The 25,528-nt window shown below is 35.9% G+C and overlaps 1 protein-coding gene across 6 annotated transcripts in view; it reads right to left on the reverse strand.

The window, feature by feature from the left end:
* LOC123546327 (uncharacterized) overlaps window positions 1-25,528 on the reverse strand; it is a 313,757-nt gene that overhangs the window by 241,547 nt on the left and 46,682 nt on the right. For all 6 annotated transcript variants that reach the window (XM_053551859.1, XM_053551862.1, XM_053551858.1 and 3 more), the window contains exons 20-24: window positions 24,511-24,683; window positions 19,034-19,190; window positions 12,780-12,925; window positions 9,054-9,180; window positions 6,120-6,295 (exon numbers count right to left, since the gene is read on the reverse strand). In XM_053551859.1, the coding sequence (XP_053407834.1) occupies window positions 6,120-6,295; window positions 9,054-9,180; window positions 12,780-12,925; window positions 19,034-19,190; window positions 24,511-24,683 (779 nt within the window). The remainder of the gene's footprint in view (window positions 1-6,119; window positions 6,296-9,053; window positions 9,181-12,779; window positions 12,926-19,033; window positions 19,191-24,510; window positions 24,684-25,528) is intronic.

A 25,528-nucleotide genomic window follows, 5' to 3' on the forward strand; every position in this document is an offset into this window, starting at 1 on the left:
TTTTCATTGAAAAGTGCGTATCTTTTAAATTACTAGAAGTTCTTGATGTTCATTTCAATAGCCACTTCATGCACCTTTTTCAAACTCAGCTGCTTTCTAAAATAAGTCGCGATAAATACGGACAGTTCAGAAGGCTAAAAAGTTAAGTTTTTGAAGAAAGGGAGTGTCGGGAGTGATAATAAAACGGAGGAAAAGCAAAATAGAAGAATCGTCGATTATGCATATTTTGGTAATGTATTTGACAATGGTTTCAAATATGCGGAAAAAGACTTTACTGAAGCCCGCCCGCTTAGCTCAATAGGTAAAGAGCGTTGGTCTACGGATCTCGGGGTCGCTAGTTCGATCTCGGACGGGGCGTATGTTCTCCGTGACTATTTGATGAACGACACTGTGTCTGATATCATTAGTCCTCCACCTCTGATTCATGTGGGGAAGTTAGCAGTTACTTGCTGAGAACAGGTTTGTACTGGTACAGAATCCAGGAAAACTGGTTAGGTTAACAGCCGCCGTTATATGACTGAAAAAACTGTTGAGAAAATGGCGTTAAACTCAAAACAAAGACTTTACTGGAAAAAACCTATTTTCCGAAACTAATTATGGTCTGTATAGTGTACTACATTTTAAAATGTAAAATCTAAAATGCTACGGCATTTTACGGAACCCCTATTTAATAAACGTTGCAGCTGCATTAGGTAAGCATGGGATAATTAAAATACAAACATTTCCGCACAGTTCTATCCGAATGTGAATTTCGTTTAAATTGTATTAATGATACAATTAAAGGCAGATTTATAGAAACGGTAATAAGACTGTTAAAAAAGTTGATTAATTTTCTGAATCAAGTTTTTACGCTCGTTTCAACAGTATGGCGGATAGTTTCCTTAAACATTGTTCCTGGAAACGACCAGTACTAAACCCTAACCTCCGACACAAACTACCAAGTGTTCTCACATAAAGAGCCATGTTCGGTAACGGGGCTTGAACTTACAGTCCTCCATCAGTGAGATATCTCAGTGAATCAGACCACGTAGGCAGTCCTAAAAGTTGACAGTTTATATATATACGTTATTTTTTTTTTGCAAGCAGTACAACGGAATTTTAAAATTCGAATGTTACGTATGAATTTTAAGATTCCGCGTGTACTGTTTGTAAAGATTACACGTCAAAACATTTGCATAACTGGATACCGTTCTACCTGTTTTAACATATGTTATTTGAGCCGCGCCATGAAAAAAACAACATAGTGGCTTTATGACTAGCTTTGATCCAGACCAGCTTGCGCAGTCTTGTCAGGATCTATGTTGTTCGCTTTTAAAGCCTATTGCAATTTAGGAAACCGTTAGCGAACAGCATGGATCCTGACCAGACTGCAAAGCCACCGTATGTTGGTTTTCACAAGGCGCGGCTCATTTCATTTAAATATTTCTGTTATTTGTTATTTGTTGCACAGGACGGGGAAAAAGCCTGAATAGAAACGACTAAATTATGAATTTTAAACATGCCATCACGGACATGCCCCTTCCGTTTACACGATGACATAACGATATAGAATGACGAATGTTCGTCCATATGCCGTCGCGGCTTGTTTCACAATATTGTCTTTCCTAAAATTCAATAGAAAATATATTAAAGTTTGCAATGTTGGTCCAAATAGAAACTAGCAGTATACACTAGAGAACGATCACTCAAAAAGATGCTAAATCCGTTCCCGATCCTGGATTATGTACTGAGCTTTTATTTTACACGTATTTTAGAAAGAATAAGTTTGAATAGAATGGCTGTATAATAGGTCTTATAAATTAAGAATGCTTATATTTTTAATAAAAAAAACAGCCAATGAGCGGCAGTAAGCTTGTCTCCTGCCTGACATAACTGAAATACTGAAAGGGCCGTAAAACAGGATTCTATCAATCAAAACAAACAATAATATGAATTCATTTGGAATTTCCATATAAGCCGACAATCTGCATGTTATGCGCCCTTTTCCGAGGTCACCGTACCGCGCTACTGATAATTTCCTGACAAGTCAACACGATGTGGTTACAAATCTATACTTTAGGTTGTGTTTCTGTAATAAGAATGTATATAACAGCCGTACTTAATCTGTATCTGTTTGTCTCCCTTGGCTATATTTTTGCATGGAGACAAAAATGGGATATTCTCGTAAATATTAGTACTAAAGAAATATTATCAATAAATCTATCTATAAATATAAATTTGCCATCAAAATATTATGTCTGTTTCAAAGCATCTTATTACATAAATAATACACATACAAAAATAATATATATGTAAATTTAACACATCCGTGTGAGTGATAATTATCTATGATGCTATATAAGTTTAATAATTTTCGAAACGTTAGAGTGAAAAGAAGCAATACTTTATTGAGTTTTTTGTCAATTATTTATGTTAATTTCGTTTAGAAAATTATATTATTATTGACCCTTGAGCCATTGGATATGCTATGGTATTCACTGGAAGAGGTCAATATTGTCCTCCTCCGTTGAATATCACATCATATCCGATGGCTTAACAGTCAAAAACGGTTTTATTATATGGGTTCAAGTTTATAAATAAGTAACAAGTATTGTTGCAACATATGTAATGTTTGAAAGTAACAATAACTGTGTGAAAACTTATCAAAGTTTACACGAAAACAATTAAATATGGTCAACTTCACAGATGCCAAAAAATGGAGCAATTCTGTAAAAGCTATGGAGCCCGATATTCGTGCTCAGTTGCATAAAGAGGCAAGCAATTCTGGACTGATGTTACAAACATACTTTTACTCTACATTTTAATTGTCCTGATATTTTTTTTTAAAAGAACAAATTTAAAAATAGAAAATAATTTCCATTGCAAGCTTGTTTTCCAGTGCAAAGTGAGTTTCAATAAATCTTGAAGAAAAAGGAGAAGCTGAATTAATACAGGCGCTAGAAAGCATAGTTCCACATGTGTATGGAGAGCACCATCTTTGCAGCCACTGGTGTAAAAATAAGGCTAATAATGTAAATATTCACGTGCTTACGTCATGTCTTAAGCGACGTTGTTTATTGCGTCACAATGCTCTAATTCAAACGGTTGTACTAGAAAAACGCTTCGGTGAACTTTTTTCTATTTTGGCACAGCCATTAACAACATAATGAATTTTTACATACAAAAAATGGCAAAAATTCACGGGCCAATTTTTTGCAAAATGGATCAGAAGCGATTTTTTTCCTGAATTTTCTTAAACAACCAAATGTCTGTTTTCGAACCTCCTCCGAAAATTCGGATAGAAAATACCTTTTCATGTTAATGATCACTAAGAAATTGCTTTATTCTGTCGTTTGATATATAATCTAATGCATTGACGCCAACAATACGTTTGTAGTATCGAGTTTTATACCATTTTAGTGCTACCATTAACGGACGTTAAAAAGCGCGAAAACGGGTCATGTCTGCGACGTCATGGTAACGTCATACGCATGTTTATCGCTCTAAAAGATGATGATACAAATTTGAAATATCTTCAAGTTTATTTTGGTATATACGACTATTAGCAAATCTTAAATTTTGACAAAGTACCATTCCCCCTTAAATAGACCAGTGTCAACACTTTTGAATTTTACATTTAGATATATAGGTCACGGGCTTCGTTTCCATGGTAACATCAATTCAATTCAAGAAACAACACTTTTCTACTGAAATTTGAACAATTTTAGAGCTTAGTTTTAGTATATATGTAATAAACTATCAAGGAAACTGAAAAATAGGTATTTCACCCAGCTATATTCCAAATTACATTGGTTACCATCATCCATTTTCTTACATTCCGCATAACATTTCAATATAACTACATAAAAGAAGCAAAATATTGACTATAATTCAGAGCAAAAGACTCTATAAAAATATTTCAGCAAATAATGGCTGTTTGTAAATTTGTTCCAAATAAAGGGAAAATGCACAGAATTACGTACATTCAAAATAAAAGCTATTGATTTTGCGCGGTAGCTGACACGTAACGTCATGACGTCAATGACGTCATTTTAAGGCAACATTGTTTTGAAGAGTTTCTGCGGCAATTTATTCATTATTTCTGCATTATTAAACCATAAAGGATCAGATCAGAGACAGGTTCATAATTTGTTTTCAGAAGAATGGATATACAAACACATTTAGTTTGTCGTAAATTTCATCGTAAATCGTCACGTTAGCTTCCGGTTGGACATGCGCACATACAAATATTAAGGTAACCTACCTCCTTAACCAAGAATTTCTAAGTCGAAAAAGGGGCATAATTTTGTAAAAAAGCCAAATAGAGTTATGGAACCTGTGCAATGTAGGTCAGTTTATCACAGTGAATAAGCGTTTGAAGTTTCAATCCATTCCCACAAGTGGTTACTGAGATACCAGCTTACATACAAAACCTTAACCAAATCGGGACGCGGACGCCGACGCATAGGTGAGTCCAATAGCTCTACTATTCTTTGAATAGTCGAGCTAAAAATGTCTAAAAACTGTTTTAAAGTAAGTTGATTTTACATAAAATAAAAAACGTCCGGATTTAGTGGTGTTCAGCCTTAAAAGACTTTCATGGTAACAGGAAGAAAGTTAAGGGGCAGGCTTTACAGTCATGTCTGTAGGGGAATAATTCCTAGAAAATCTTAAAACATATCTCAAAATACGATGTGGCTTATATACTAAAATATTCTGCACCTATGTATATCTTGCTGGTTTCTTATCTGTTCTTTTAAATAACTTTCAAATATTTATCAATGTATAAACTGTTTGCTTTAACACAATTTCATTTCATATTTTGTGATAAAAAAAAGTAAAATATATGTTACAAAATATTTTATCACATTAAAGGGAGGTAATTCAAAAGAAAATACAGTTGAAACTCGATATCTCAAACTGGCTTATCTTAAAAGTCCCAAAGATATTTTCAAGTCCCGTCCAGAAAACACGTGCACAAAATATCATTTTAAGTTGAATTTCTGTTACTTCTAGTAAAACGCTCGATCCCTTGGAATTCGAGATACAGAGTTTCAACTATAAATCTAAAAACAAGAAAAACAACTTTGATCTCAATGACCTTGATCTTTAAGCCACTGACCCTAAAAGAATAGGTATTCTTTAGTGTTAATTAGTCATTATGTAAAGTTTGAAAGTCACAGCTACTATACTTTGTGACTTAGTGTCTGGCAACTGATTTCAGTGAATTTTGACCTACTGACAACAAAAACAATTGGGATCCTTCTCATGTCATGCTCAATCATCATGTAAAATCTGAAATCTGTAACAATAGTACTTTCAGACTTCAGAGTTCGGAAGTGGTAAATAATGACAGACACCGTAACATTGTAAAACAGGTATATTAAAAATAAACAAGTTTGAAGATACTGGGTCAAGTGGTTTTCAAGTTATTGCAAGGAAACGTTTTTCAAGGTTCAAGTCCCTGTGACTTTGACGTTTGACCTACTGATCCTAAAAACAATAGGGGTCATCTACTTCATATGCCCAATCATGCTATCAAGTTTAAAGGATCTGGGTTGAGTGGTTCCCAAATTATTGGGCGGAAACCATTTTCAAGGTTCAGGCCCCTGTGACCTTGACTTTTGACCTACTGATTCCAAAAACTATAAGGGTCATCTTTTCTATAAGCCCAATCATGCTACCAGGTTTAAAGGTTCTGGGTCAAGTGGTTCTCCAGTTAATGGGTGGAAACGATTTTCAAGGTTCAGGCCCCCGTGACTGACCTTTGACCTACAGACCCCAAAAATTATCGGGGTCATCTACTCCATAAGCCCAATCATGCTACTCAGTTTGAAGGTTCTGGGTCAAGTGGTTCTCCAGTTATTGGGTGGAAACCATTCACTCTACAGACAGACCAACCAGCTGATGTAAGACATACCGATGCGACCAACAGGTGCAAAGCAGTATACCACTGCTTCTTTGAAGAGGGGAATAAAAAAATTAAATAATCTAACAATTCTTGAAAATGTTGCAGAAACTCTAAATTACACAAAGATTTGTATAAAATTAAATTTTAATTAATGCAACACCGAACAGCTGCACTTTTACTATTTCTATTTACTATATCACTCGAAAAAACCTTTCTAAAATATTCTTACCATCACATTTCGGGAATGGATCAGGTTTGTGGTAGTCGTAACAGTATCTGATACTTCTGTCAACTGCCAGGTACTCCAGTAAGCTTATATACTCATCATATATTTGTGTGTCACTGTCATACGTACATTCTGTGGGAACAAGGGACTTCAAACATGTCAGTGTATATTCCAACATTCTGAAAAAAAAGAAAAATGTTATTGGCATTCTAGATTCCTTTAATGTAAACAATTTTTACTACATGCTTCCAGGAAATGTGCTCTAATCCATTATTTTCAATACATTACAATGCAAGAGGTTCATGATGGCACTAGATCATTCACTCGAGTTTCACAGCTTGATTGAACAGTTTTGGAAGAGGATCACATTGGAAAATATCTGAAAAACTAGAGTGCCAGAATGTCACAATATACGCCCGTCACAGCAAATTTCTTAACACTAGCACCTGTATTTGCAAATGGAATTTTAATGTTGTGGTTGTTTAGTAATTATTGTAATTCTTTTGTTTTTCTAAATCCACACAAAAACTCCTTACCAGGTAGAGATACCTTAAAATACACCTAAAATTTGAAAGCAACATCTATGTTATACCACCAGTAATTTCAACAAGAGTGCAAGAATGTCACAATATACGCCCGTCACAGCAAATTTCTTTACTCTAGCACCTGTATTTGCAAATGGAATTTTAATTTTGTGGTTGTTTAGTAATAACTAAGTGTTTTGTTTTTCTAAGTCCACAAAAAAAAACTCCTTACCAGGTAGAGATACCTTAAATACACCTAAATTGGAAAGTAACATCTATGTTGTACCACAGAAAAGTGGTCTTGGTTTTTCCCTACGGTCAATTATAAAAAAGTTACAATATAAGTTATTTATAGTAACAACTAAGGGAAGTTAATCTTAAAAAAAAAAATCAAATCAAAAAATAAATTGTAAATCCACACAAAAATCCTTACCAGGTAGAGATAGGTAAAAATACACCTCAAAATTGGATGTAACATGCATGTTGTACTGCAGAAAAGGGGTCTCGATTTTTCCCTAAGACTAGTAATGAAAAAGTTACAATATAAGCTATTTACAGTAACAACAAAGGGAAGTAATTCTAAAGAAGGGACCTATGCATGACACTTCATCTCATGATGGTGTACAATTGTGTCAAGCTACATCAAAATCCTCCTATGCATGAAGAAGAAATGCTTCATTCAAAGTTATTCTTGTATCTGACCTTTGATCTCCAAGTGTGACCTTGACCTTAGACCTAGGCACCTGGTTCTTGCCCATGACACTCTGTGGCATGATGGTGAACAATTGTGTCAAGTTTCATCAAAATCCCTCCATGCATGAAGATATGCTTCGGACAAAGTCAGTGGAAGCCGCCCGCCCGCCCATCCGCCCACCAGGAGCGTTCCCATAATACGTCCCGTCTTTCAAATGGGCGTATAATTATCTTGAAATTGGGACAGTGTTTTCTGACAAAAATTTTTTTTAGTTTCTGCTAAAAAATTCAATACACTCTGGTAATTGTGTTTGTGAGACCTTCAATCTCTCCGTGTTCCTGACAACAGATAATAAGGGTAATGTGGGGATGGATGGTGAGGGTAAATGTTTTGGGGTGGGACTGGTGAGTGGGGAGTGGATGGTGAAGGGTAATGTGTGTGTGTGTGTGTGTGTGTGTGTGTGTGTTTGGGTTAAATGTCTTTTTCAACAATTTTTCAGTCATATAAACGACAGTGTCTACTTGTAGTGTGAGCACAATGCCCAACTTTATAGTGCTGCCTAACAGGAATATCACGCCGTAGACACGTGACATGATACTCCACCAAGTCACATTATACTGACACCGGGCTTTCCAGTCCTGGCAAAGGGTAAATATTTAGGGTTGGGAATGAGGAGTGGGGGATGGATGGCGAGGGTAAATGTTTGGGGGTGGGACTGGGGAGTGGGGGATGGATGGTGAGGGTAAATGTTTGGGGTGGGACTGGGGAGTGGGAGATGGATGGTGAGGGTAAATGTTTGGGGGCGGGACTGGGGGATCGGAGGATGGATGGTGAGGGTAAATGTTTGGGGGTGGGACTGGGGAGTGGGGGATGGATGGTGAGGGTAAATGTTTGGGGGCGGGACTGGGGGATCGGAGGATGGATGGTGAGGGTAAATGTTTGGGGGTGGGACTGGGGAATGGGGGATGGATGGTGAGGGTAAATGTTTGGGGATGGGACTGGAGAGTGGGGGTGGATGGTAGAGGATGTATGGTGAGGGTTAATGTTTGGGGTAGAACTGTTGAGTGAAGATGGATGGTGAGGGTTAATGTTATGGGGTGGGACTGGAGAGTGGGAGATGGATGGTGAGGATAAATCTTTGGGGGTGGGACTGGGGAATGGGTTAAAGGGTATACTCAGAGAAAATATCAAGAAACAAAGAAACCTTTTTTGGGGTGGGGGTATTGTGCACAGGAGCTTAAAGAAGTTTGACAACAATTTGATAGAGGGTCGTCCATGGAACATTTGTATGAAACTATCTTGAATTCAGAACAACAGTTTCTTAGGAAAATACCTTTAATGTTGGGAGACTTGGGGTTTAAGAGGAGATTTTTATGTTTTTCCTTTTGACTGCCAAGGCAACAATGTTTATAAATGAATGAACTAGATTTGAAGAAATAGGAGAAGGGACTACCTCAGGAAACTTTCTTTTGAAAATTGGTTGAAATTAGCTTGTTGGTGCTCTTTTAAAAAATTCGGGTACAAGGACTAAAAAGGACAAATTCAACACCCTAAAGCTTAAAACCATTTGACTCTTTATGCTCAGGCAAGCTAAAAAGTTGAAAAAGAGTTCAATATATCATAACCTTACAAATATTTACATCTATTATAAATCACCTTGCAGACACATCATAGGTAGACCTAAAAATGTCTACAAATTCACCAGTAACAAAAAAGTACCTGCAGTGCCGTGCTTCACTTCCATAGGTGAAATTAGCACTGGAAATACTGGCTTTAGTGCAGTGCATGGCGTCGAAGAAATTTTCACTCAAAGCATCCTTGACACAGTTTTTATACTCCACTTTTTCTACAATAAAAAAACCCCAATAGATTAAACAGGAATCCTGCTAGCAATAAATGTTGCCTACTAGAAATATATGACCTAATGACAACTGTAATAAAATACAAAATGTAATAATACACTGTTGCTAGAGCGACTACATTCTTGTCACAGAAACGAAACGACCTGAAAATTCTTTATATATATATATATAGTAAGAGAGAATTTATATGAACTAAATCACCACCACAATATACCAGACCAATTACGACAAAGCGCCTAACAGTACAAATGAACATGCACATGCCACAGCAAGTCCACTAACCCAATAAGATTAGTTTCTATGTTGCTTTATATACGAGCCCGAATTGTACTACACATTCGTACTGGTTCAACATTTGCATATAAATATACTCAAATCTCTGTTTTTATGTTTCACAAATCAGTAGTGACATTTAATCTTTTTAACTGATTGGGACCAGAGAAGCTATATTTTCTCTCTCTGAAAGTTAACTGGATCTCGAGGATACATTGAATATATATACAGATAATTTGCATTAAGGGATATATTTATATTCAGAACAGTTGACTTTCCCATATGTGAGATCCTTCCGCTAGGATACAAGTTCATATTATAAATTATTATATAGTAGAGAGAATTTATAAGAACTAAATTACCACCCCAATATACCAGACCAATTACGGCAAAGCGCCTAACAGTACAAATGAACATGCACATGCCACAGCAAGTCCACTAACCCAATAAGATTAGTTTCTATGTTGCTTTAATATGAGCCCGAATTGTACTACACATTTCATCTGGTTCAACATTTGCATATATACCAAATTTTCTGTTTCATGTCTCACAAATCAGCAGTGACATTTTAGTCTTTTAACTGGATTTGGGACCAGAGAAGCTATATTTTCTCTCTCTGAAAGTTAACTGGATCTCGAGGATACATTGAATATATATATATAGATAATTTGCATTAAGGGATATAAGGGATATATATATATATATATATATTGCCCTAAAGCTATGTAATAGATTTCATGAAAAAAATCTGGTTTTTTTTTTTTCCCAAAATCCACTCTTTGCCATCCCTTTTAAAACTACTTGTTGTTATGGAACTTGTTGCTATGCAAATAACCTCTTAACACAGTAAAAATGAAGTAAAGTGTATAATGTCCATATTGCTTTTATTATAATACTTATTTTACACCCATTAATTGTGAGTGATTCTGAAACATCTAATTTTCCATACTGGCATCTGAATTTCATAATGGGTGCAGGATGTATAAGAATGTGTTGTGGCATTACTTTTTCATTTACCTCTGTATAGTCAATTTTATTCTGGCTATTGGACAAATGTATATCATCTATGTGGTAATAGAAGTACGTCTTTATAAGAATGTATATAATAAAAAGATTAATAGCTTTGTGCCAAGAAATATGTGCTCATACTTTAGCAGAGGAATCTACTGCAGCAGAACTTGTGCATATTTCTACACACAAAACTAATAACCTATAATTATCTATGTTCCAAATTTCCAGAAAGAAAAAAAATCTAGCATTTCTACTCATCTTTTTTTTTTTGAAAACTAGAAATGTGTCCATGGGACACAGATGCCCCCACTACATGACATTAAAATGACAATTTTTTCCCAGGTCAGGGGCCAGAACTCCTACAATACTGAATGAATCCGGATGTGAAACCCCAGGTGCACAACTGCACATGCTGACCAACATTCCTGTAAACTTTGGTGACTCTAGGTCAAATACTTTTGGCGCTACGCACGACACAACATTAAAATGACCCATTTTTAACTAAGTCAGTGGCTATAACTCCTACACGACTGAATGAATCCGGACGCGAAACCCCAGGTGCACAACTGCATATCGTCACCTTAGCGCAAAAAGTGAATAAGTTCTTCTTTAAGTCAATGCAGTTATCCACTTCTTGCACTGAGGTGACGATATGCTGACCAACATTCCTGTAAACTTTGGTGATTCTAGGTCAAATACTTTTGGAGCTATGCGCGACACAACATTAAAATGACCAATTTTTTTACTAAGTCAGGGGCCATAACTCCTACATGACTGGATGAATCCGGACGCGAAACCCCAGGTGCACAACTGCACATGCTGACCAACATTCCTGTAAACTTTGGTGACTGTAGGTCAAATACTTTTGGAGCTATGCGCGACACAACATTAAAATGACCAATTTTTTACTAAGTCAGGGGCCATAACTCCTACAAGACTGGATGAATCCGGACGCGAAACCCCAGGTGCACAACTACACATGCTGACCAACATGCCTGTAAACTTTTGTGACTCTAGGTCATATACTTTTGGAGCTAGGCACGACACAACATTAAAATGACCAATTTTTACAAAGTCAGGGGCCATAACTTCTACACGACTGAATAAATCCGGACGCGAAACCCCAGGTGCACAACTACACATGCTGACCAACATTCCTGTAAAGTTTTGTGACTGTACGTCAAATACTTTCAGAGCTACGCATGACACAACATTTTCGGAAGGACGGACGGATGGATGGACGGAAGGACGGACGGACGGACAAGAGCAAATCTATATGCCCCCCCCCAAAGTGGTGGGGGCATAAAAAGTGATGAGTTATTGTCATCACTTGATCGGCATCAACGTTGGCATTGCCTGGTTAAAATTTACGTTTAGGTCTGCTTTTCTCCTAAACTATCAAAGTTATTGCTTTGAAACTTGCAACATTTGTTTACCATAAATAGCTGCCTCTGTACAGCAAGAAATATTACTCCATCCTGCTTTTTGCAAGAATTATGGTCCCTTTTGGACTTAAAAAATATCAGATTTCTTGGTAAAGTTTTGTGTTTAGGTCAGCTTTTCTCCTAAAGCATCAAAGTTATTGCTTTAAAACTTGCAACACTAAGTCTTGTTCACCCTCAAAAGCTGACTCATACAGAAGATAATATAACTCCATCCTGCTTTTTGCAAGAATTAAGGCCCCTTTTGTACTTAGAAAATATCAGATTTCTTGGTTAAGTTTTATGGTTCGGTCAACCTTTCTCCTTCATGGTCAAAGTAACTGTTTTAAAACTTTGAGCAGTCATTTACCATTAAAAGCTAACAGTGCACAGCAAGTACCATAACTCTGAATTGCTTTTTGCAAAAATTATGGCCCCTTTTGGTCTTAGAAAATCATGGGTAGGACAATATTTCTACTATACAGAAACAAATAAAATCAGATGAGCCTCTGCACCTGCAAGGTGGTGTTCTTGTTTAATTTATCACAGGATCCATTTTAGGATGGACCAGAAATAGTTCAGCAGACGAATGTAATGTTGTTGTCATTTGGTTTCACATCAAATCAGCACTATTTTAGGTCATATGGCCACTTTCCAGCTTTTGTGCTCCTTCGTTCATACCCGGGTAGAACCACCCACCTTCTGTAAGCTACATGGCTGGCTTCCTCACATGAAGAAGAATTCAATGCCCCAAGTAATGCTCAAACCAACAGAGCAGATTAATAACACAACATATAATAAAACCACAATTCTTTCTGACATAATAATTGTATCTTACATCACTTTAATTTTAAACGTAGTGATATTTACAAGCTTACCTGCACAACCTGATCTGTTCCAGCCTGGAACCGAGAACAAGGAGTTCTCTGGCATTTCAGTTTTAATCAGGTCACCCATGTTGCATTCTACCCCAACTGAATGTGAAATGTTTTGTTTGGCACATGTCATTACTTGAGTCAGGAAGCTGCAAGGGTAAATTGCTTATCAGGCTAGATAACAAATTCTTTGGATGCTAAATTCATGTATCAAATAACAGATGATTTCCTTAAATACAATATAAACCAAATTATCTGAAATATACCTTAGAATTTTTTTTTTGTGACCTTGACCTTTGATTAAATGACCTGAATATCAAAAGAGGTCACCTACTGATTACCATCTCATTTAGACTGCCAGTGTAAATTATATATGGAGTGGGTATTATACATGGGTAGGTAGATGACAGGTCTTTAAAACTGAATTAATCATAAAGACTGCCACTTAGTTGAGAAAATGAAATTCCCTGAATTTTCCCTGACTAAATAATACTGACCAATACCACCATATTTTTTGGCCTCCTCCTCCCCTAAGGCATAATCAAACCTTTTATATCTATTTAGTTTCAGATATAACAAACTATCATAAACAAATACCAAAAATATATGATGATATTAGTCAGTGACAACTAGAGATATTTTTGAAAAAAGCGCATGTCTCCCACAACTGCCTAATCATCTAGTAAATAGTAAGTCAGTCTTTATATACTGTTTACTTAAACCACTTCTTGACACCAAAAGGACCCATATACTACTTTTAAAAGTAGTATATGTGCAGGTTTGGGGTCAAAAATGTGCAAGCAATCTGAATTTCATTTTGGTAATTCAAGGGCCATAATGCTGAAAAGCCTAGGCTATTTTGACTAGTTATCGAACTTGGCCGAGCACTTATTGGCAGACACATTTTGTTGAAGTTTGGTGAAGATCCAATAAGAAATCTTTGACTTAGAGTGCAGACAAGCTTTGTGACAGACAGACAGACACACAGACTGGAGTAAATCAATATGTCTCCCACACTACTGTGTGGTGGAAGACATAAGAATTGACTTGACTTGTCATACACAATTACACCAAAATGAGTTTGAAAATACTTATAAACACTGCTTGAAGACTGCCAAAGCCACTGACCATTTTAAACAATGACAATGACCTTCATTTTTTGCTGACTTTTCCCCAACTTTTCTAATATTTCAATTTTCACTGACCATTATCGAGATTTGCCTAACAATTCACAGACCTTGAAAATTTTTTTCCCCCCTGAATTTTCAAGATAAGTGGCAACCCTGACTTATATTCTACCGGTGCCAAGTGATTCTGCCATTGTAACCAGTACAGACAAAGATTAGCCTGCATGGACTGCACTGTTTGCTATTCAGTCAATAAATTTTTAGTGAACATCACTGTGAAAAATTAGTGCTACTGCTCAAATTGAATGACGGACCAGTCCATTTTAGAAAGGGGGGGGGGTCCCAGTTAGGTGTCTGCGCAAAATGTTTTTTGATTTTATTTATACTTTGTGGTAATATACCTACATGTATTAAGTTTCATTAACAAGTGTTGCTGTTAACGTTTTTTACTTACTTTTATAGATATTCACATTTAAAGTGGGTGGGGGGAATCTGACATTTTGACCAGCAAAGGGAAAACAATTTCTGTTATTTTTGAAATGGTTCTAAAATTTTACCTGAAATTTCATGATAAAATAACTATGCAATGGACATTCACACAACATGTTGCATTTTTTAAAATTTTACTGAATACTTTTTTCATCACAGAGCCACAAAGTGGTCTAATCAAATTTACTGATTTTCAATGGACGAATTTTACCAAAAAGCTAAAACATTTTTCATTAGTTGAGATATTAAGGTGTTATTTACAGCATATATTGCAAACTAAATAAACATTAAAATGACAGTATATCAGTACACTCTGATTAATATTGGAAGAGTGGTACACTCTCAAACTGGGAAAAAGTGGGTGGGGTAAATAAATATTCGAAGCAACACTACAAAAATTGTGCAGTTGTTAAGAAATGGCCTCAGATTGTTTATTACTATCTTAATTTTATTAAATACAGCATTGATTGATAAATTTTAACAGAAAAATTTCCCATTTTTACATGTTTGTCATGGAAAAAGCATGGACCTTGAACATGACATGTAGACAAACCAAATTAACCCTGAAAGCTCAAAGTATTTAACAAAAGGTTTTGCCTGAGGCAGTATATTTTGAGGAAAGCTATTGTTCAAATTAACATTAAATTTTCTGCATTGATTTTTCCATGGCACACATGTATAAAGTCTTATTAAAGTGAACAAATTTTGTTAAAATTTATCAACCAAGTCTATATTTAACAAGAAACGCGGCAATGCCACGAAACCAGGTTTTCAACACTTTTCATAAGGAATAAACAAGAGTGCCAGAATGTCACAATATACGCCCGTCACAGCAAATTTCTTTACTCTAGCACCTGTATTTGCAGATGTTATTTTAATTTTATGGTTGTTTATTAATCATTGTAATTCTTTTGTTTTTCTAAGTCCACAAAAAAAAGCTCCTTACCAGGTAGAGATACCTTAAAATACACCTAAAATTAGAAAGTAACAACTATGTTGTACCACAGAAAAGTGGTCTTGGTTTTTCCCTATGGTCAATTATAGAAAAAGTTACAATATAAGTTATTTATAGTATTAACTAAGGGAAGTTAATCTTAAATAAGGTCAATTATAGAAAAAGTTACAATATAAGTTATTTATAGTATCAACTAAGGGAAGTTAATCTTAAATAAGAAAAAAAAAAAAAAAAAAAATACAAAATTTTTTTTTAAGTCCACACAGAAATCCTTACCAGGTAGAGATTGGTCAAAATGCACCTAAAACTTGGATGTAACATGCATGTTGTACTACAGAAAAGTGGTCCCGATTTTTCCCTACGTCTAGTAATGAAAAAGTTACAATATAAGCTATTTATAGTAAAACAAAGGGAAGTAATTCTAAAGAAGGGAACTGCGCAAGACACTTCGTCTCGTGATGGTGTATAATTGTGCCAAGTTACATCAAAATCCCTCTATGCATGAAGAAGATATGCTCCGGACAAAGTTTTCATTCTTGTATCCTTTGACCTCTAAGTGTGACCTTGACCTTAGACCTAGGGACCTGGTTCTTGCGCATGACACTCCGTCTCATGATGGTGAACAATTGTGCCAACTTTCATCAAAATCCCTCCATGCATGTAGTAGATGTGCTAACCCTAACCCTAACCCTATTTTTAGTAACAATGACCTTGACCTTGATCCCAGAAACCCCAAAATCAATCCCAAGCTACAACTTTATATAAGTTTTCTATACACCAAGTTTCATCATGATAGCTCATTCCTAAGTTAAGTTATTGACCGGAAACCCTTTTTCTATTTTAAGTAACAGTGACCTTGACCTTGACCCCAGAAACCCCAAAATCAATCCCAGCCTTTGTCTTGATATAAGCTACATACATACCAAGTTTTATTCAAATATCTTTACCGAATCAAAAGTTATTGACTGGAAACCCTTTTTCTATTTTTAGTAACAGTGACCTTGACCTTGACCCCAGAAACCCCAAAATCAATCCCAGTCTTTGTCTTGATATAAGCTACATAAATACCAAGTTTTATTCAAATATCTTTACCGAAACAAAAGTTATTGACCGGAAACCCTTTTTCTATTTTAAGTAACAGTGACCTTGACCTTGACCCCAGAAACTCCAACATCAATCCCAGCCTTTGTCTTGATATAAGCTACATACATACCAAGTTTTATTCAAATATCTTTACCGAAACAAAAGTTATTGACCGGAAACACCAGTTTGACGCCGCCGCCGCCGCCCGCCCGCCCGACCGACATCTACCCCAATCTAATAACTCAGGTTTTACGAAAACCTGGTTAATAAAACTAGAATGTGCCTGCAGGACACAGGGTGTCCCCCTCCCCCCGCATGGTACATTGTCACAAATGAGTGGAAATAATTCAAATGTTTGCAGTCTTAATGGGGTATAGCCTCAAAAAATACTATGGAAAGGATTCATTATTCTATACCATATACTTTTTGAGCTATGAGCATTACAAACAAAAAATCCACTATATTAGCTATTTCAAGGGCCATAACTCTGTAATAAATGCTAAAATTCTCAAGAAGTGCCATGTGTGCAAAGGTCACATTATGATAAAGACTCAAGCAAGGTTTCAAGAATTTACATTTAAATACTTCTGAGTAAGGCACCGAGAATACCTCTGAGTAAGGCACATAATTAGGTACAAATGTACATTTTGTTACTATTTCGGGGGCCATAACTCTGGAAATAGGGGCAAACCCAGATAAACAAGCAAATTCGATGAACTGGAATCCCCCGCCGAAAGGGTCAGAGTTGAGGAACGGCAAAAAAATATATCCTGCAAAAAGTTAAGAATGTTACCAAGAAGCAAATAATTTCATTAGTCAAATCAAATTAAAAGAAAATGAATGGTTTGTTTGGGTGGGGGGGTGAGGATACAACAGTTTACATGTTGATTATAAATATTGGTAGAAAACGAAAAATGAAAAAAAAAAAAAAAAAAAAAAAAAAAAAAAAAAAAAATGGGGGGGGGGGGGGGGGGGGGGGGGGAGAGGGGGGTGACCAATGTAAGGTGGTGACCAGGTGTAGGTACACAACATCACATGTTTATAATAAATGTGCATGGAAAAGAATGGAAGAAGTTTAATGAAATTCTTCCAATTGGTTGGTTTGTTATGTACAGATCTGTGGATTTTTAAACAATTAAAGGGCTATAACTAAATGGAAAATTGACCAATCGAAAAAAAACTTGAAGGGCATCGTCGCAGTATCTTGGTTCATGTCTATTTCAAGTTTGATGAAATTCTACCTGCTAGTTACTGAGAAATGGCTGCAGACGGACATTTTTCATTAAATCAAGGGCAATAACTCTGAGGGAAATTGACCTATCAAAAAAAAAACTTGACGGGCATCAGCGCAGTATCTTGGTTCATGTCTATTTCAAATTTGATGAAATTCTACCTGTTAGTTACTGAGAAATGACTGCAGACAGACATTTTTTATTAAATCAAGGGCAATAACTCTGAGGGAAATTGACCAATCAAAAAAAAAACTTGACGGGCATCATCGCAGTATGTTGGTTCATGTTTATTTCAAGTTTCATGAAATTCTACCAAGTAGTTACTGAGAAATGGCTGCGGACGGACGGACGGACGGACTGACGGACGGACAACGCCATTTCAATACCCCCCTCCCGATTTCATCGGCGGGGGATAAAAATAGTAGATGCGCAAGTTCATATCATGATAAACACTCATCAATTCATATCAAATTCTTTTTGAGCTAGGCATGTCAAAAGGTGAAAATGTGCATTTTTTTACTATTTCAGGGGCAGTAACTCTAAAATTAGGGGGCGGAGCCAGACGAAAAATAGAAGGTGTGCAAGTTCATATCATGATAAAGATTCTTGCAAGGTTTCATCAATTCATATTAAATACTTTTTGAAATAAGCGCATCACGAACTTCGGACGGACGCACAGACGAATTGACGGACGGACGGACAAGAGCAAATCTATATGCCCTAACCACTCATGGGGGCACAACTAAGATAGTAATAAACAATCTGAGGCCATTCCGTAACAACTGCACAATTTTTGTAGTATTGCTTCGGATATTTATTTACCCCACCCACTTTTACCCAGTTTGAGAGTGTACCACTCTTCCAATATTAATCAGAGTATACTGATCTACTGTCATTTTTATGTTTATTTAGTTTACAATATCTACTGAAAATAACACCTTAATATCTCAACTAATGAAAAATGTTTTAGCTTTTTGGTAAAATTCGTCCATTGAAAATCAGTAAATTTGATTAGACCACTTTGTGGCTCTGTGATGAAAAAAGTATTCAGTACAATTTAAAATGCAACATGTTGTGTGAATGTCCATTGCATAGTTATTTTATCATGAAAGTTTCAGGTAAAAAGTTAGAATCATTTTTGAAAAAATAACAGAAATTGTGTTCCTGGCTGGTCACATGTCAGGTTACCCCACCCACTTTAAATGTGAATATCTATAAAAGTAAGTCAAAACTGGTAACAGTAACACTTGTGAATGAAACTCTATACATGTGGGTATATTACCACAAAATATAAATAAAATCAAAAAACATTTTGCGCAGACACCTAACTGGGACCCCCTCTTTAGCAGGGTAAAGGCTAAACCAATTTACCTGCAAGATGCTGAAGAGTTGATGTCTTTCATATTCCGGCAAACACTATGTTCATCCATCATAAAACAGCTGTTAGCCACATAGTTTACAAAAATGCTTGACGTGCACAAGTTATCACCTCGAATCAATTCATTCTCCAGTGCATTCTGAGCTTCCGCTAAAATAAATATAGAATTTAACGATTGCTCCAAAATTGAAAACTTGAGTTTGGAAACCAGTTTTAAAGCTAGATCATCTGATTGGTTAGTTTTATGTATACAAACGTGAAAGTGACTAATGACAAGCCTTGCAGCATGAGACTGGTCCCAAAGCTAAGACACAAATATTGAACTTTGTGGACATCAAGAAATTCTATCAGGCTCTCCTCTGCCATTCACTAATGAAGCTAAATGGAGGCCCTGTCTATAGATAGTAATGGAAATTCAGGTCACATTGCATGAAATTAACATGTTAATCCTTTTTTCTGCATAGAGCAATAGTTCTGAGGCTCATTGTATTGAATAAAACCCTTGTGGGATTCAGCAGGCATGGAATGAACCATTGTTTATATGACCATTTATCAGTAACCATGACCATTGGCTAAGAAATTGCAAAATTAATAGAGACCAATGGTAAATGTGGTTTTGTACTGTAACCTTAACCTTTGACACAGTGACTTTAAAATCAATAGAAATCCTTCACTGCCCATGTGCAATATTTGTCAAAGGTCAATGTATTGTCAATCTCAAGACACTGAGGAAAATGGTTTTTGCCTGTTCCTGTGACCTTGACCATTAATTAAAAGACCTCAAAATCAGAACAGGTCATCCACTATTAGCAGTTAACTGATAAAGTAGAAAAATCTTAGGCCAAACTTTTCTTGATTTATTTACCAGAAACCAAATTGTTAACCAATAACATTCAGTGCCATCAAAAAAAAACTCCTCTACAGGCATATGAAAAGGCTTCTTGTATTTGAAATCATTGTTCTTAGTTAAAAGAGGTCAGATTAAACATACAAGCACTATATGTTTTGTTTGATTTCACCTTTTTCCCTTCCTTTTAAAAATATTACCAAAAACAGAGTTATAGTTCTTATTTGTCAACTGATAAAAACCATTAACAAGTCAGGAATAAACAAGAGCTCCAACATGCGGGACAATATACACCTGAAGGACTATAGCAGAGGATGGGAGCAAAATTTAAAGAACTTGACTGTTGAAGCCCAAAGGACAACAAAAGGAAGAAATTCAAAAAAAATCTAAGTCCACAAAAAGTCCTTATCAGGTACAGATATGTCAAAATACACCTAAAAATTGGAGGTACCATCCATGTTGTACCACAGGAAAGTGGTGTCGGCTTTTCCCTATGGCCAATGATAAAAAGTTACAAAATAAGCTTTTAATAGTAACATAAAAGGGAAGGAAAAAAATTTATTGTAACTGGACAAAAAAGAGATCTGCCAAATAAAAACAAGAACATTGCAATGCCGAACAATATACACACAAAACAAAGTCATATGATCTTTGACCCCTATGAGCAACATTGACTTCAAAGCCATCCAAAACATGCACTATACAAGTCTTCTCAATGTGGTGTACATTTGTAAAAAGTTTCTCTGAAATCCTTCAAGTAGTTCAATAGTTACATAGGGGACATATAACCTTTGAGTTTGACCTTGACCTTGAAGCAAGCCATCTGAAACATGCTCTCTTCATGTCGTCTTGATGCAGTAAACATTTGTGTCAAGTTCCTTTGAAATCCTTCAAGGAGTTCAATAGTTACAGAGGACACGAAATTGCTAACGGACAGACAGACAGATGTATGGAGGAAAGGACAGATGGACATAGGTGGTATACCAAAATACATGTACGTCCCTTTGGGGGTATAAAAAACAAGAGGACCATGATGGCCCTGAATCGCTCACCTGTCCCCACATGACCCAGTTTTGAACTGAGTATGACGTCGTTTTTTTCTATTATTTGACATAGTGACCTAGTTTTTGAGCTCATGTGACCCAGTTTTGAACTTGACCTAGATATCGAGATAAAAATTCTGACCAAGTTTCATGAAGATCCATTGAAAAATATGGCCTCTAGAGAGGTCACAAGGTTTTTCTATTATCTGACCTAATGACCTAGTTTTTGAAGGCACTTGACCCAGTTTCGAACTTGACCTAGATACCATCAAGGTGAACATTCTCGCCAATTTTCATGAAGATCTCATGGAAGTACGGCCTCTAGAGAGGTCACAAGGTTTTTCTATTAATTGACCTAAGGACCTAGTTTTTAAAGGCATGTGACCCATATTCGAACTTGACCTAAATATCATCAAGGTGAACATTCTGACCAATTTTCATGAAGATCTCATGAAAAGTAGGGCCTCTAGAGAGGTCACAAGGTTTTTCTATTAATTGACCTAAGGACCTAGTTTTTAAAGGCACGTGACCCAGTTTCGAACTTGACCTAAATATCATCAAGGTGAACATTCTGACCAATTTTCATGAAGATCTCATGAAAAGTATGGCCTCTAGAGAGGTCACAAGGTTTTTCTATTTTTAGACCTAATGACCTAGTTTTGGACCACAGGTCATCCACTTTCAAACCTGACCAAGATATCATCAAGGTGAACATTCTGACAAATTTTCATGAAGATCCATTGAAAAATAAGGCCTCTAGAGAGGTCACAAGGTTTTTCTATTTTTAGACCTTATGACCTAGTTTTTGACCGCATGTGACCCACTTTTGAACTTGACCTAGATATCATCAAAGTGAACATTCAGACCAACTTTCATGAAGATCCATGAAAAAATATGGTCTCTAGAGAGGTCACAAGGTTTTTCTATTTTTAGACCTAATGACCTAGTTTTGGACCGCATGTGACCCAGTTTCGAACTTGACCTAGATATCATCAAGGTGAACATTCTGACCAATTTTCATGAAGATCCATTGAAAAATATGGCCTCTAGAGAGGTCACAAAGTTTTTCTATTATTTGACCTACTGACCTAGTTTTTGAAAGCATGTGACCCAGTTTCGAACTTGACCTAGATACCATCAAAATGAACATTCTGACTAATTTTCATGAATATCCATTTAAAAATATGGCCTCTAGGAAGGTCACAAAGTTTTTCTATTTTTAGACCTACTGACCTAGTTTTTGACCGCATATGACCCACTTTCAAACATGGCCTAGATATCATCAAGATGAACATTCTGACAAATTTTCATGAAGATCCATTGAAAAATATGGCCTCTAGGGAGGTCACAAGGTTTTTCTATTTTTAGACCTAATGACCTAGTTTCGGACCGCACGTGACCCAGTTTCAAACTTGACCTAGATATCATCAAGATAAACATTCTGGCCAATTTTCATGAATATCTATTGAAAAATATGGCCTCTAGGGAGGTCACAAGGTTTTTCTATTTTTAGACCATCTGACCTAGTTTTGGACAGCACGTGACCCAGTTTCGAACTTGACCTAGATATCATCAAGATGAACATTCTGACCAACTTTCATAAAGATCCCATGAAAAATGTGACCTCTAGAGTGGTCACAAGCAAAAGTTTACGCACGGACGCTGCGCGATCACAAAAGCTCACACTGTCACTTCGTGACATGTGAGCTAAAAACAACACATATCATGTTTAAAACAAGTGGTTTACCAAATTTATTTTAGTCGAAAATCAAGAAACTTGCCTTTAGAAAAATTTTGGCCACAAATGATAATATGAATGATTAGATCATGAGCACAGTCAAAATATTTCAAAACTGATCAACTATCATATAAACCCCTCCCCCTCTAATAAAAGTTCCTTTCATTAATATAGGGGAAAAAACAACTAGAGTTATGTTATCACTGAATTTCAGAGCTATTTTGGTGAAATTTGTTAAACTGTTAAATTCTTACCAGACCAAACTAGAACTGTCACAGGAGTGACTCATACCCCCACCATACGGTCTTGTCACAGAAGAATGGCAACCATAAGAAATCTTAAAAATACTTAGTCTTTGGAGTACTTCATCCTGGGCTTCCACATGTAAGTAATACTAGTATAATACTAGTATAGTAATACTAGTAAATATATTAAATCTCTAATATTAGAGATACACTAAAAGTGAATACAAAAAAAGTGTCTTACCGACCCATGTTACCACAGAAAAATGTATTTACTTTTTACATAGGACTTATAATAAAAAAGTTAGAAAAATACCTAAAATATTGAAAATCTAAAAATAGGATTTCTAAAAATAGTCTAATTCCTGGAATTTAAGGTGAAGAAACTCCATACAAAAGTTAAAAAAAAGGTTACTTCCCTTTGGCTCTAAGCCAATCAGAATGAGATATAGTGAAAATACATCAAAATTAACCTTAAATTCTAGGTAAAAGGGGACACAATTCAAGAAAAATTAGTGTCAGAGTTATGCACCTTGTGTCACATGATGTGGGTGATGAGGTGGAACATCTATTTTAAGTCTGAATCAAATCCATTCAGTAGTAACTGAGATATAGTGAAAATACATAAAAATTAACCTTAAATTCTAAGTAAAAAGGGGCATAATTCATGAAAAATTGGTGTCAGAGTTATGCACCTTGTGTCACATGATGTGGGTGATGAGGTGGAACATCTATTTTAAGTTTGAATCAAATCCATTCAGTAGTAACTGAGATATAGTGAAAATACATCAAAATCAACCTTAAATTTAAAGTAAAAGGGGACATAATTCATAAAAAATTTATGTCAGAGTTAAGCACCTTATGTCACATGATGTAGGTGGTGAGGTGGAACAACTATTTTAAGTTTGAATCAAATCCATTTAGTAATAACTGAGATATAGTGAAAATACAACAAAATTAACCTTAAATTCTAAGTAAAAGGGGACATAATTCATGAAAACTTGGTGTCAGAGATATGCACCTTGTGTCACATGATGTGGGCACATGATGTGGGTGATGAGGTGGAACATCTATTTTAAGTTTGAATCAAATCCATTCAGTAGTAACTGAGATATAGTGAAAATACATCAAAATCAACCTTAAATTCTAAGTAAAAAGGGGCATAATTCATAAAAAATTGGAGTCAGAGTTATGCACCTTGTGTCACATGATGTGGGTGATGAGGTGGAACATCTATTTAAGTTTGAATCAAATCCATTTAGTAATAACTGAGATAGAGTGAAAATACAGCAAAATTAACCCTAAATTCTAAGTAAAAGGGGACATAATTCATGAAAACTTGGTGTCAAGAGTTATGCACCTTGTGTCACATGATGTGGGTGATAAGGTGGAACATGTATTTTAAGTTTGAATCAAATCCATTTGGTAATAACTGAGATAATAGATTTCGGGACGCGACGGGACGGGACGGGACGCGACAAAACTGACTCCTATATACCCCCCTCAAACATGTTTGGTGGGGGTATAAATATCATACTTGAAAATTATGTGATGGGATAGGGGTTTAGAAAAAAAAAAGTGTAAATAGAACATAGCTTACCTGGTAGACAAATGTTGATATCAAGGGTTTCGTTGAACATGCCTAACTGATACAGGTCCTCGTTTATTATATCAATTATTTTGGAGACGGTACAGTCATCCTCTTTCATAAACAATGCATGGATAGCGAGACACGATATAAACCTTTTGAATATCATTCTTCCATCCTCTTCACTGAAACAAGATAGATGTTTAAAACATGACTTATTATTATCAAGCAGATACTGTGAAAGCATTTAATTTTGTAGGCATGAAATTTCTTGGTTTTGGTTAAAATGGCAATTTCGTGGGGATATGAATTCGTGGATTACAACTTTTGAACATAAAGTGAATGGGAATTTTATTTGTTCATTGGGATTAAATTTTGTGGATTGAATCAACCACGAAATCCACGAAAATTAGTCCCCCATGAACATTAATGATTTCACAGTATTAGGTCTATTTGTGTTTTTCAATTTCACGGCTTAATATAATACAAACCCTTTTTAAATTAATTTTTGTTAGTTCCTCTTATTTAGTCAATGTCCAGTTCTATAGTTATATAAACTTTTTTGTAAGATCCTCTTCTATAATTCATTTTTTTTTTTTGGTCAGATTTAACATCGCATTGACACAATTATAGGTCATATGGCGACTTTTCAGCTTTAATGCTGCAGGAAGACCCGAGACGCCCCTCTGTTTATTATTTCATCAAAGGTGGGCATCTGGATAGAGCCAGCGACCTTCCATAAGCCAGCTTGAGGACTTCCTCACATGAAGAATTCAGTGCTCAGGTTGAGGCTGAAACCCACAAAGGTGAGAGCTAGAGGCTTGAAGTAAGTCATCTTAACCACTCTGCCACGGAAACTCCAGTCTAATTTAAACAGTGACCTTTTAAAGACACACACCTTCAATGGCACTTTACATAGGACAAAGGCAGCCACTCAGGGCACACATTTCATCCTCTACTAGTACAGACACACAGCGATCTGACCAGAGGGACAGAGCAAGAGAAATATTACACTGAGTCTCATTCTCCA

This window comes from Mercenaria mercenaria, chromosome 9, assembly GCF_021730395.1.
Source record: "Mercenaria mercenaria strain notata chromosome 9, MADL_Memer_1, whole genome shotgun sequence".
In the NCBI taxonomy this organism is placed as follows: domain Eukaryota; kingdom Metazoa; phylum Mollusca; class Bivalvia; order Venerida; family Veneridae; genus Mercenaria; species Mercenaria mercenaria.